At 41.2% G+C, this 14,797-nt stretch overlaps 1 protein-coding gene across 2 annotated transcripts in view; it reads left to right on the top strand.

Annotated features, from left to right (window-relative positions):
- Positions 1-14,797, top strand: part of csmd3b (CUB and Sushi multiple domains 3b) — an 822,373-nt gene that overhangs the window by 679,554 nt on the left and 128,022 nt on the right. For both annotated transcript variants that reach the window (XM_062056514.1, XM_062056513.1), the window contains 9 exons: positions 856-1,047; positions 11,054-11,180; positions 11,256-11,458; positions 11,559-11,750; positions 11,853-11,991; positions 12,689-12,876; positions 12,965-13,083; positions 13,205-13,280; positions 13,362-13,478. In XM_062056514.1, coding sequence (XP_061912498.1) covers positions 856-1,047; positions 11,054-11,180; positions 11,256-11,458; positions 11,559-11,750; positions 11,853-11,991; positions 12,689-12,876; positions 12,965-13,083; positions 13,205-13,280; positions 13,362-13,478 — 1,353 coding nt within the window. The remainder of the gene's footprint in view (positions 1-855; positions 1,048-11,053; positions 11,181-11,255; positions 11,459-11,558; positions 11,751-11,852; positions 11,992-12,688; positions 12,877-12,964; positions 13,084-13,204; positions 13,281-13,361; positions 13,479-14,797) is intronic.

Raw genomic sequence — 14,797 nt, 5'->3', positions numbered from 1 at the left:
CCCTTGGGTTCGATCGAACCCAGGTTAAGAACCACTGGTTTAAGGGTTTATCCAGCTTAGCGTAGACATGGCCTTAGAAACTACGGGAAGACCAGCTACATCCATGCAGACCTCTGCTTTGGAAACTGTGTCTTTATTGCAAAAGAAAATTGTGTAAAATCTAGGGCTGTCAAACGATTACATTTTTAATCAGATTATAACAGTTTGCGTTTTGATTAATCGCAATTAATCGCAGTAAATCACTTAAAATTTAAATTAACTTTAAAAAAAACAAAACAATCTTTTGACACAAAATATTAAGTCATTTGGGGGCCCAAGGCAAACCTAGGCATTGGGACCGTCATAACAAAAACGACATGGTCTTTTATGGTAAAAAACTGCCACGTGAGCTGCATATCAAAGGTTGGCCAGCCGATCCCCACACTTTTACTGTAAATTATAGAAACATAAATCAATGTTTAATAAACTGCAAGTAATTGTGCGCAAATCTGTCACACTCTTGTGACTACTGAAAGTAATCCAAATTAAAATCTTAATATGGTGAATTGCATATGTTTTCAGTAGGATGATGTTTGATCAGAAATTCAATTTTTGTTCGTGTTTTTTAAATGGGACATTTTTGGTCTCGAGGAACAAATGTGTCATTTTTTGTTTAGTGTTGCCATATTAGGCTAATTTAAAAACAGAGACATTTTAAAATATTGTAAAAAAAAATTATATTATATGGCAAAGTTTACCTACATTCATTCAACGCAGCCAAAAAAAAAAAATGTACAAAGAAAAAAGTAAATGAAACATAATGCCCCAAAGACCTCTAAAGGGATTTACTGAGCATCTCACTTTGTCTCCGTTTAGGTTTCGAGCTATCGCACTGCGAGGACCCCGGCGTGCCACAGTTTGGCTTCAAAGTCAACGACCAGGGTCACTTCTCCGGAAGCAGCATCACATACAGATGCGAGCCCGGCTACACGCTGCACGGGGCGTCCGCGCTGAGGTGCATGACGGGCGAGAGGAGAGCCTGGGATAACCCCCTGCCTTCCTGTATTGGTACGTTGCCATGGTGACCCATTGACGACGCGGTGTGTGTGCGCTCCAGCATGTGAATCATTTATTTACACTGAATGCTCACATTGTCACCCAGAGAAGCGTTTTATTTGCAGGTGTGTTTGTGGTTTTCTTCGCACATTATCATAGACTAGCCTACTTCTTATCTCATCCACATTTTCCTTCAGCTGATCCATCATGTGATTGCCTGCAGCGTCCCTAAAAGAATAACCTCTTGGATCATACAGATAAAGCAAATATATATGTATTTTTTTGTTTATTTATCTTTTTGCTGGATGGTTTTTCCACATACAGCCGCACATTTTAATCATTGGTGTTTCTCTGTAGAGCCCACAGGCCATTTGGGAGGAAAACAATGCAACCTCCCTGAATCTAAATTACCTTTCTGTTAGCATGTGGGCTTTTTTTCCACAAGAGCAAGTGGGGGGCTGGTTACTTTTTTTTTTAATATGCCCTTAAAATATAATTGGCTTTTTTAATTCATTTTCCAAGGTTTTACGCTGTAGGGAGCAGTACACACAATGCCTGAATATCGATTATATGATATGATCAGCGTATCATGACTATTATTGTTGATACACCAATTTATTCTCATTGCTTTCATCTCAGAAAATGTATTTAAGTATCAGTGGTTGCACAATAGTCTGCTGGAAGTGTGTTGTTCAAAATCTAGCCTTGATGCTGTTATTTAGTGTGTTTAGTAAGCCCTACTGGGAACTATTTGTGTATTTGTAGCTTTAAAGGGCAACTGCACCCATGCACAATCCTTATGTGAGACAGAAACACACGTCTTTCCCTTTCCCGTATATTCTAAAGTGTAAAAAACTGCTTGCAAGAGGTGGCTAACAATGCAGGTAATGGGGATACGATCTATTCCATTGGTTCTCAAACTTTTTTCACCAAGTAGCACCTCAGAAAACACTTGGATCTCCAAGTACCACCATGATGGCCTACATTAAAATACAGTAGCGGAGTAGGCCTAAGTATTCATTAAAAAACAAGATAATTTATTTAACAAGTTTATTTAATATTTGTGTCCACTGTAACATTACACACGTTTGAACAGTAACACTGCGTTAGAATATAGGAAAATTAAAAAAAATATATTTAAATAATGAATCAAATCTTTGGCGTACCACAAGATGGAAACAGCATACCACAGTTTGAGAATTAATGATCTATCCAAAAACCTCCAACACCGTTTTATATACATGCAGTAAGTATGTAGTAAAAGGTACATTCATGATAACATGCAATATTTATAGTATTTTGCTCATTTTAATCATTACTGAAACTTGTAATTGGAGCGTTGTTGGCGGTTTTTGGATGTTTTTTTTAATAGACTAAGTCAGGGGTATTACCAAACTAAAGCCTGCGGGCCGAGTGCGGCACGCCGCAGTCTTCAGTGCAGCCCGCGAGACATCACAATTTTAACAATAAGTTAAATGAAATTGGCCCGCGGCGTGGATTTGCCTGAATTTATTCCCCAACAAATTGAGTCGAAGTGATCTTGCCGCACTCTTGGTTTTTTTTGTGTTTTTTTTTAATAATGTCCTGCCCAGCTTCTCGGGCGCAAATCATATAGCAGATGTAGATGCCCATATCGGCTGTTCAGATTTACTTTACAAAAGAGAAGTGTAGGATACTTCTCTTGTTGCCTTACATGCAACCTACATTAACCTTGTAGATTGTTATAGTAACATAGGTTAAGCTTTGTCAGTGTGCCATGTGTTATACCCAGTTTACCCTAGGGCAACAACGTTAATATATGTTTGATGAAACGTAATTATGTGCATGAGTGTATGTGTGAATATGTACTTGTATATGTACAGTATGTGTATATGTGTGTTTGTACAATGAATGTATATGTATAGAATGTGTATGTGTGTGTTTGTACAGCGAATGTATATGTACAGTATGTGTATACAGTATGTGTGTTTGTACAGTGAATGTATATGTACAGTACGTGTATATGTGTGTTTGTACAGTGAATGTATATGTACAGTATATGTATGTGTGTGTTTGTACAGTGAATGTATTTGTGTAGTATGTGTATGTGTGTGTTTGTACAGTGAGTGTATATGTACAGTAGGTGTATACGTATGTTTTTACAGTGAATGTATATGTACAGTATGTGTATACAGTATGTTTGTATAATGAATGTGCGTGTGGATGTACGAACTTTGAGTGTGTAAATATGTACTGTATTTATTTGTATATGTATGTGGGAGCGTAGGTACCTATGTATGTGTGTATGTATGTGTGTGAGTATATGTGAATTTGCATGTACAATACATTTGACTCCCAGTGTGTGCGGGAGCCAGAGTACGGCCCCAGCCTTCCAGAGAGCCCATCCCACAAACAGTAGGTGTGGTGCCCAGGGAACCAGGGGCCACCGCCCCCACGCAGCCAAGCCGGACAGCGACAGGAACCCCAGAGCCTGGCCCACCGCGCCACCCACAAGGGCCAGCAGCAGGCCGCAGACAGACGCACCCGGCAGAGGACAAGGCACGAGAAAAGCAGGGGGCAGCCAGACCCCAAGCCAGCGAGAGACCACACCCCACACGGACAGAAAGGCGGGACGCCCCGCCCGAGGGGCCCGGAGACCCCCCGCAACCGGACGGGAAGACCGCCCCCACCCCACCGGCAACCGGGCCCCCACGAGCCAGCGCCGGCCCGCCAGCAAGCCCAAACGCCAACACGCAAACAAGAGACACCAACAATATATATATATATATATATAAAAAATAAAAAAAATAATAAAAAATAATAATAATAATAATAATAAATTAATAAAAGCCTGGCAGGCCACCAGAACGCAGTCCCCGGAATCCGCGCCAGCCGACGAGGCAATGAGGGGTGCGCCGAACCCCAACCCCCCCACATGCATGTGTACAAGGCCCCCAGAGTGTCTACTGTGTAGTTAAAATTAGGAGGTCAGCCATTACAGCCGACCTCCAGTCCCTATTGATGCGTGTACTGTAGTGTGAGTGAGATATGTATGCTTGTGGGAACTAATAATGTGATTAAAATTGGGGGACATCAAGGTCTTGGTGGGTCCCAACCAAGCCGAGCCCTCCAAATCCTAAGTGTCTAATATGCAGCTAAGATTGAGGGATGGACGAGCAGGGGACAAGACAGGAGGACTGGAGCCCCATAGGAGGCATCCTCAACCCCCCGCCATGCCTCCCCGCAGGACAATTCCCCAAAGTCCTATATTTGTGTGACTGTGTGTGCTATAAGTAGGAGGAGTAGAGGGCCCAGACATCCCCCCCTGCCCATGCGGCCGACAACCAGGAACTACGGCCAGGAAGCCGCCGCCCCCCCCCCAACGGCCCGTGACCCACACCAGACCACTTTAGCGTGACGCCACACGAGCCCCCCCGCCAAACAAAGCCAGCCCCCGCCCGCCCCAACCCAACCCCGCAGAGCCCATACCAGCAACCAAACGCAGAAAAACTGCACAGCCCCATGCCCAATGCAAACACCGCATCCCGGCCATCCACACAGCAACGTACCCATACGAGTTCCGGCCAGGGGATGGCGCCCCCCAACGGGGGAAGAAGTCAATGCACCCCGTCCGCACGCCAGCCCCCAAACCAGCCGGCAAGCCAACGCCAGCCAGCCCCCACAACCCCACAAGCGCACAGATACCAACCACAGTCCCCCAACCACTCCAACCCAACACAGCGATGCCAACCGCCGGCAGTACCACAGCAACCATCACCACCACCGCCCTTCCGCAGCACAAACACCCACGGCCGCCGAAACCGAAACAAAAAAAAGCGACCTACCCCGTAAACCACAACAACGCACACCCCCAGCTACCACAGAGGCCACCAACCCACCTACCCCAACTCATCCACATACAGGCCAATCGATCCACCGGACATCCACACCCATACACACACCTACACATACATACATACATACACACATATACATACATATATGTATATACACATACATACACATACACACATGCATGCATATACATATACACATACACACACACACACACATATATACACCTACATACATATACATATGCACACATATACACACACATACATACACTAAAACAAAACAAAAAATAAAATAAAAATGCCGCACTCTTGTAGAGAAGACAGAATCCATGATTAGAGACCATGAGTATCGTTTGGAAGGGACTTGAGCACATAATTAAACTGTATACCCTAATTCAAACAACTTTTCTCACTCACGATATAAATTAGCAATACCTCTGTGGACATTATAGAACAAGCACTATATATAATTTAAAATTACATATATATAAATTCACAACAGTGTATGATGGGTGATATGCAAAATACTCTCTCCAAACTTCCACATGTTTGTTGCATTTTAGTTAATTGATAGTTCTGTTTGATTACAAAACTTTAAAGGAGGTCGTTAAGGAAAGCTAACAAGGAAGGAGTCAAACTTTCACACACTCTTAATCAGATGTGTCACTAGGTTTGAAGAACAGGGGGGCATAGCCCCTCAGGAGGTTCCTGTGATGTTAGCGCACAAAGCGCGTGAACAAAAATGTTTGCACTTGCAAGATCTTTTCACTCACACTTTTTTGGCGCTGTATTAGAATTACACAACACTGAATATATTGACTTGGTTGAAAGTCAAAGTGTGAGAAAGGTGAATAATGATGACACTTATAAGTGTCATCATTATTCACAAAAATAGAAGGTTACAAAATGAATAGTTGAAGGAAATTAGCAGAAACAGGTGAAAATAATGTTTTAGGAACTCAAATGAATCAATGTTCTACCACTGATTGCCAAAATGCTTTTTAGAGCAGACATTGAGGCAATTGTCCCCAAAACTGCGCGAGACATCTTCTTTCATAATCTTCTCCATTGTTCAGAAAATGTTGACTTTGATTGCACGGAATCCTTGAAATTGCCACGAATGCGCCAGTACTGAGACGACTAGAAATTGAAGCATGTCTACTTCCGAGTTTACTACCGTAAATACTGCAGGATGTGCTGCGGTCTGGCTCGACCTTGCTAAGGTAGTAGTGAAAATGTGGACTGGATTTTCAGTATAGTAATGTGGGCGTTACTGATGGAACGGATTGGATTGGATAAAAAGCGCTGACAAAGGGTCTCCTTTATTATATTCATAATGAATAATGACAGCTTTTCCATATTGTTATTTATTCAAAGTCATATTCTTGTATATTTGTATTGAATTTTTCTGCAATTTTTTTGTAAAAAAAATGTAAATCACACCAAATTATTTAGGGGGGCTTCAGCCTAACAACGCAAATGCTCTTAATATTTTAAATATTTTATCGTTTATACTTCAGATTGCTTTGTCGTCACGGTCTGAGGTGTCGGGATGTTAAAGTTGAAGTGGTTGAAGTTATGTGTTACTGTTCAGTTTGTTATAGCCTGTTTTAATCAATGCGAACCAAAGTGTTATTTTGGTACTGTATTGTTACATGTTTGGCAATTGTAATTCTTCAATTTGGTATGAAATTAATATGCAGACTTAAATCATTGTAAATGCAGATTAGGTGTAAAAAAGGATGTAAACATGATTACAGATTCATATATATATATATATATATATATATATATATATATATATATATATATATATATATATATATATATATATATATATATATATATATACACTACCGTTCAAAAGTTTGGGGTCACCCAAACAATGTTGTGGAATAGCCTTCATTTCTAAGAACAAGAATAGACTGTCGAGTTTCAGATGAAAGTTCTCTTTTTCTGGCCATTTTGAGCGTTTAATTGACCCCACAAATGTGATGCTCCAGAAACTCAATCTGTTCAAAGGAAGGTCAGTTTTGTAGCTTCTGTAACGAGCTAAACTGTTTTCAGATGTGTGAACATGATTGCACAGGGGTTTTCTAATCATCAATTAGCCTTCTGAGCCAATGAGCAAACACATTGTACCATTAGAACACTGGAGTGATAGTTTCTGGAAATGGGCCTCTATACACCTATGTAGATATTGCACCAAAAACCAGACATTTGCAGCTAGAATAGTCACTTACCACATTAGCAATGTATAGAGTGTATTTCTTTAAAGTTAAGACTAGTTTAAAGTTATCTTCATTGAAAAGTACAGTGCTTTTCCTTAAAAAATAATGACATTTCAATGTGACCCCAAACTTTTGAACGGTAGTGTATATATATATATACATATACATATATATATATATATAGACTTGTCCAGGGTGTACCCCGCCTTCCGCCCGAATGAGATAGGCTCCAGGAACTGAGATAGGCTCCAGTACCCCCCACCCACCCATCCAAATGATGAGAATCAGGTGTCCTAATCACTTAGCCCGGCCACATGTGTATACAATCAAACACTTAGGCATGGAGACTGTTTCTACAAACATTTGTGAAAGAATGGGCCGCTATCAGGATCTCAGTGATTTCCAGCGTGAAACTGTCATAGGATGCCACCTGTGCAACAAATCCAGTCGTGAAATTTCCTCGCTCCTAAATATTCCAAAGTCAACTGCCAGCTTTATTATAAGAAAAGAGTTTGGGAACATCAGCAACTCAGCTACGAAATGGTAAGCCACGTAAACTGACAGAGAGGGGTCAGCTGATGCTGAAGCGCGTAGTGCAAAGACTTTCTGCACAGTCAGTTTTTACAGAGCTCCAAACTTCATGTGACCTTCCAATTAGCCCACGTACTGTACGCAGAGAGCTTCACGGAATGGGTTTCCATGGCCGACCAGCTGCATCTAAGCCACACATCACCAAGTCCAATGCAAAGCGTTGGATGCAGTGGTGTAAAGCATGTCGCCACTGGACTCTAGAGCAGTGGAGAAGCCCTCTATGGAGTGATGAATCACACTTTTCCATCTGGCAATCTGATGGACGAGTCGGGGTTTGGAGGTTGCCAGGAGAACGGTGCATTTTGGACTGCAATGTGCCGAGTGTGAAATTCGGTGGAGGAGGAATTATGGTATGGGGTTGTTTTTCAGGAGTTGGGCTTGGCCCCTTAGTTCCAGTGAAAGGAACTTTAAATGCTCCAGGATACCAAAACATTTTGGACAATTCCATGCTCCCAACCTTGTGGGAACAGTTTGGAGCGGGCCCCTTCCTCTTCCAACATGACTGTGCACCAGTGCACAAAGCAAGGTCCATAAAAACATGGATGACAGAGTCTGGTGTGGATGAACTTGACTGGCCTGCACAGAGTCCTGACCTGAACCCCATAGAACACCTTTGGGATGAATTAGAACGGAGACTGAGAGCCAGGCCTTCTCAACCAACATCAGTGTGTGACCTCACCAATGCGCTTTTGGAAGAATGGTCGAGAATTCCTATAAACACACTCCGCAACCTTGTGGACAGCCTTCCCAGAAGACTTGAAGCTGTAAAAGCTGCAAAAGGTGGACCGACATCATATTGAACCCTATGGGTTAGGAATGGGATGGACAATTCAAGTTCATATGTGAGTCAAGGCAGGTGGCCAAATACTTTTGGCAATATAGTGTATATACTGTAGTTACTTTACATGAAGTCAGCTTTCAGCCCACGGCCAATTTTTTTTAAGCCAATGCAGCCCCGAGTCAAACAGATTGTACACCCCTGTGAACAAGTCGATAAGTCCCTTTACCTGCATTGTTAACCACCTCCCACGAGCAGTTTTTCAATATTTAAACCACAAAGGGGAAACGTTTCTTCTTGTCTCACATAGGGAATGTGAACGATGAGCAACATTTTAAAAAAAAGTGCAGTTTCCCTTAATGCTAATGAGCTGTGTTTGTTTTAAAGAGTCTGTGCCTCCAAAGAAGCACTTCTGTTCACTGTTTACACTTTTCACATAAAATTGATGCCAAATATCGGATACAACAACGTAACATTAATGAGTAGGACAGGAGGACACAAACGTTAGCCTAGCAATATTAGCTAAGCTCTGTGAGCTGTATTGCTAAAGTCAACATGACATAAAGAGCAACGTCATTTTGCTGAAACAAAACAAAAAGATCAGGCTTTATTTTAAAATGTGTAGCGAAGCCTGGGGTAGAATGCCCCAACTTCTAAAGAAAACATTTGACCCCCTTTTTTTTCCGCTTCATGTCTGGTGTTCATGGACAGGTTCTAGCAACACATTATTGTTAGAACACCATTAAATAGTCCTCTTCATAATTTGACAGTTTTTCCTTGTCTCTTTCGCCCAAGCCCTTTCTAATGGGGTTTCACTTGTATGTCTTGTTTGTTTGGTCCGTGGGATCAAGTCTCATGATTCGAGCAGAGCAAATGTGACAACTCAGATGCTTTGCAATAAACAGAACAGAACCTTTTCTTTTTTCATCTGCTAGGCCCCTCTTGATTTGAAATTCAGCGTGATAAGGCTTTTCTCTCTCATTCATACGATCAATAATAGAACATTCATAAAAACCTCAGGCTGCAACTCTATGGCTTTATTTTTTAGCCATGACATACTATGACCTCAGCTAACCCTCAGTCTTTGTCATATTGCTTTTTTTATTATTACCCCATTCTGTCTTTACCGCCCTTCCCTCTCGATTTTGTACTTTCTATCTCTTTTACCTCGTCTTAGCTGTTAAAATTGCTCCTCGCACACTAATATATTCCAGCCAGGAAGGGATGCCGAAGGGAGAAGCAACGAAGGCACGTGGGGAAGAGCGGAGATGGGATGGGGATTGTGAAAATATTTATAACGTCGAGAGAGACAAAGACAGAGAGGGCGATTTATATTTATGTCATATAATGTGCAGCACTTTCTTCCAGGAGGAATGTGAGCTCATTAGAAGGACTATTTTCTTTTTTTAACTGTAAAAGACAAAGTCGCAAGAAAGCACACAATGTTCGCTTGAGTCACTTTGGTCTAATTTGTTCATGGGTCGCACACTTTTTGTAGTATTTTGTGGCCACAAGTAGAACAATTGTTTTGTATACATTTTTGTTCCGTTGTTGGGGCATCAAATGCCGCCAACTATTGAACTTAGTTTCATCAATTAAGCTGTCAAATATAAAGATGGATAATTTTTATTTTTTATTTTTATTGTATCACCTTGGGGCACCACCCTTTGAGAGACAATTCACTGATTATTGCCTATTGAACATCTTTGACTTCAAATAAAAACCTCATATCCATATGGGAATAAGCCTCCTATTAAGGCAGTGTTGCTTAATATAGGGCCCATATAGGGCCGCCACAATCTCTTTCTAAGCTGTGGTCCATGCAGCGGTACTCCGTTTATATTGTATTACACTTGTCTACCACTTTTGGCAGTAAAGACAATATCACACAAACAAAAAAGTATAGAGTTAAAGTCATAGAGAAGTTTTAACATGTTCCAAAGAAAACTGAAATGAATTGATTTGAAGTTTCTTTAGCGCAAAAATTATGACTAAAGTGGTGAAGCTGTATTGTCTTTGCACTTTATTTTATTGACAATTTATTTAAGAAACATGTATTTTATGACAACAAATAATATTATTATTATTTCTCATCCATCCATCCATTTTCTACCGCTTGTCCGTTTCGGAGTCACGAGGGGTGCTGAAGCCTATCCCAGCTGCAATTTAGTTAAAATGTTTTTGTATTGTAATTGTATGTAAATTTATTTTTCATCAGTTTATAGGAGTCCCTTCTTTTGCAGTATATTTGATTGGTATTTATTTGTGTAATCAGTCAGATCTAAGCCTTGTTAATAATATTTGTGACTAAAACATGCTTTCATTACATTTGACAATTTACCCTATTGAACTGTAAGTAGGTTAGATATAATTATTAATTGTATTGAATCAAAAGTAAGATTACTAGTTCAGTGATAATATTTGAGTGGGCCCCAGGCCCCTCTGTCATGTAGAGGTTGGACCCCATAGTCAAAAAGGTTAAGAACCTCAGTATTTGAATGTGTAGCAAAGACTGCTGTCACAATATGTAGATCAGTTGTACTTATAATGCTGGCATGACATGTTTCTTCTTTGTATGTTAGCTGAGTGCGGCGGCCGTTTTAAAGGCGAATCTTCCGGAAGCATCCTCTCACCCGGATACCCCTTTCCCTATGACAACAACCTCCGGTGCACTTGGACCATCGAGGTGGACTCGGGAAACATTGTTAGGTAATCAAAGATAACATACACAGATGCCGATATGAGTCCATATTCAGACCTGATACTGTTTTGTGTTTTCCTTAGCCTTCAGTTTCTGGCATTTGACACAGAGGCCAGCCACGACATGTTGAGGGTTTGGGACGGTCCGCCTTCGAACGAAATGTCTCTGGCGGAACTCAGCGGGTCTCTGCTGCCCGAGAGGATCCACTCCACGCTAAACACCGTCACTGTTCAGTTTGAGACCGATTTTTACATCAGCAAGTCTGGATTTGCGATCCAATTTTCCAGTAAGTGGTCTTAAAACGGGAATTCTAACATAACAGATTGGACTACAAACGTTTGTAAACAAGGTTTCAGATTTAATGCTTGTCTGTCTTGGTTGTGAAGGCTCAGTAGCAACGGCCTGCAGGGACCCCGGTGTGCCAATGAACGGCAGCCGCAGCGGCGACGGCCGGGAGCCGGGGGATTCTGTGTCCTTTCAGTGTGACCCGGGATACGAGCTCCAGGGGGATGACAAAATCACCTGCATACAAGTTGATAATAGATACTACTGGCAGCCCAGTCCGCCTGTCTGCATAGGTGAGAAGTCCTGAACAAGACATGCTGGTGGAAGTGTTAGAGAGAGGTACGTGTCAGAGGCTATCAGAAAAAGATGATTGATTATTTTTCTTGGACTCGCAGCTCCATGCGGAGGAAATTTGACCGGCTCTAGTGGGTTCATACTATCCCCTAACTATCCACATCCTTACCCCCACTCTAAGGACTGTGACTGGATCATTGCAGTCAATCCAGACTATGTTCTGTCTCTGGCCTTCATCAGGTATGTTTTACTCAAAGTTTTCCATGGTTTCCTCAGCCTAACTTTATTGAAGACCTGTGCTGTATTGGTAGACTTTCTCTGTATTTCGACCTTTTTGGGGCATGGTTTATAGCAGGATTTTTACAATATTGTTTGTTCTAAGGACTACATTTTCAGAAATTTAAGGACCGGGTTTACCATCATTCTTATTTCGTGTCATGCCGATGCGAGACCTTAACTTTTTCCCTTCATCAAATGGCTAATGTAGTCACAAATTAAAATACAAGCAATATGGTTGTGCTGTGCCATGAGTGCTCAGCTGTTTTAAGGACCTACTGCAAAAAAAAAAATGTTAGGCAAAGATCCTCTATTTGACATGTTTTAGCCCTGGTTTAAAGGGTACTCTTTCAAGAGGGCTGGAAGAACAGCAGTATTGAGAAAGCCCACTAAAGTCACAGATTTGTGCTCTTGCTTTGTGATTGCCGGTTCCATACTAAAGTACTGATGCTCCAGTACTAAGGTTAATTAAAAGCATGGATTTGTGTAGTTTGATTTGACAACTGAAATTGGTATTGGTATAAATTACATGTTGCTTCAACAAAGTATTGGTAGCTTTATTTTACTTTGTTTTGATAAGAACGTTTGGATTATTACCTCAAAGTCACACCGTTTTTTTTTTTGCACTCACCTCACTTTTCCTTGTTTTACCCCTTTGTAGTTTCAACATTGAGCCAAACTACGACTTCCTGTACATTTATGACGGCCCCGACAGCAACAGTCCTTTGATCGGCAGTTTCCAAGACAGCAAACTCCCAGAGAGGATTGAGAGCAGTTCTAACACCATGCATTTAGCCTTCCGTAGCGACGGATCAGTGTCCTATGCTGGCTTTCACTTGGAATACAAAGGTAGAACAGTCAGCAGACTTTATTTTGTGTTTGGTCCATTCGTAGCGAGCGGAAGTCACTTCATTTTATTATTTATTTCGCTGTCCAGCCAAATTAAGGGAGTCCTGCTTTGACCCGGGTGTGGTCTTGAACGGCACCAGACTGGGATCGGATTATAAACTTGGATCAACTGTAACCTTCTACTGCGAGGCTGGATATGTTCTACAGGTACTGTTGCTTTAAGTGAATGGGTGGTTCTTAGCTTCATTGATTGGCAAGGCAGCTAACTTTTGTGCTAGTATGATGATAAGGTTCCTTGAATCCTTGACATAAAATGTTTTGTCTTCAGGGTTACTCTACCCTAACCTGCAGCATGGGGGATGATGGCAGACCTGGATGGAACCGGGCATTGCCAAGCTGTCAAGGTACAGATGGTTACTAAGTTAAACACTGATCTGTAAATTCTTAGATTTACTTATTCTGGCACTGGTTTCTGTCGGTTCCAGCTCCATGCGGAAGTCGCTCTACTGGATCGGAAGGAACAGTTTTGTCACCAAACTTCCCTCGGAACTATACGACCGGACAAACTTGCATCTACACTATCGCTGTACCGAGAGAGTTTGGTAAAATCCCCATTAAGGTTTTGCAGGAGGCTTTTTACACAATTCCAATTTGAATATCCTCAGATTGACTATCTTTGACTGACTGGTGACCAGTACTGGGTGTTGTCTGCCTTTCACCGAAAGGTGCTAGGCTAGGTTCTAGATCCTAGCGACCCATATCTGTAAAAATAGATAGTTTGTTGGATATTCCCAGATCAGAGTTAAGTCGTCTCCAAATATGGATGCAAATCTGATCTGAATTGGTTATCTGCCAATGGTGACTGCAGTGTTATATAGTCGACCACACTGTGCATAAAAAATTATAGGATCTTGATATCCACGTGTAGCATTCAGCCGCCAAGTTTAATGCAAATCAGTGCTCTAGTTTTTTTGTAAATCCTGCTTAAAGGGGAGCTGCACTTTTATATGAAATTGCGCCTATCGTTCACAATCATTTTGAAAGACATGACGACAAATGTATTTTTTTATGCATTCTAAATATTAAATACATGCCAACAAAAGTCTGCTTATAATGGAATATATGGGAGCCGCTCTATTCTGCCTATAAAGCCCTTAAAAAAACACCCAAACACCTCAATTAAGGTGTTATATACATGATGTAAGTACATATGTAATGTAGTAACGGGCACATTTATAATAACATTTAATATTTACTTATTTTGCAAATCTTAAGCATACATGACGCATTAATTTCAAAAGACATTCACTTTTTTTTTCAACTCCATCGCTGATTTGCTCACCGTCGACTTCATGAGAGCCAACAAACATAATAAAACATCACTGACTGTACAATGTCTGCTGTCATTAGAATGCCGACTGCAAGGATGTTCATATACAGTATTCCCGTTTAAATGAAGAATGACTCATAATCCTTGCACAGAAAAATGGGGTGAAACCAAGGATCTTTTCGTGTCGTTCTTGTCATTACCGCGTCTAAGTTGGCTGTCAAAGTGTACCAACAAGTCGGATTAAATCTTTGTCCTTCTGTCATCCAGAGGCATGATTTATGATCTACAATAAAGTTTGATGAGCAAGGAAACAAGGAAGCAGCGGATCAGTCGATCATGTCACCATTGGCACACAAGCTCTTAATCACAGCGCCACTATTATATGTCTGCAATAGCTCTTATAATAACAATATCACTAACACATGGTTAATATTCAAGTCACAACATGTAAATGGAGTATTGTTGGCACTTTTTGGATGTTTTTTATTGTGTTTTATGGGCGGAATAGAGGACCTCCCATTGTCTCCGCTGAAAGCGGGCCTTTATTTACATTTATATACGCGTTAGAACTAGAGATGTCCGATAATATCG

This window comes from Entelurus aequoreus, linkage group LG08 (assembly GCF_033978785.1).
Source record: "Entelurus aequoreus isolate RoL-2023_Sb linkage group LG08, RoL_Eaeq_v1.1, whole genome shotgun sequence".
Taxonomy (NCBI): domain Eukaryota; kingdom Metazoa; phylum Chordata; class Actinopteri; order Syngnathiformes; family Syngnathidae; genus Entelurus; species Entelurus aequoreus.
The sequence above is the reverse complement of the archived record's forward strand: the minus strand, read 5'-3'. Positions and strand labels throughout refer to the sequence as shown.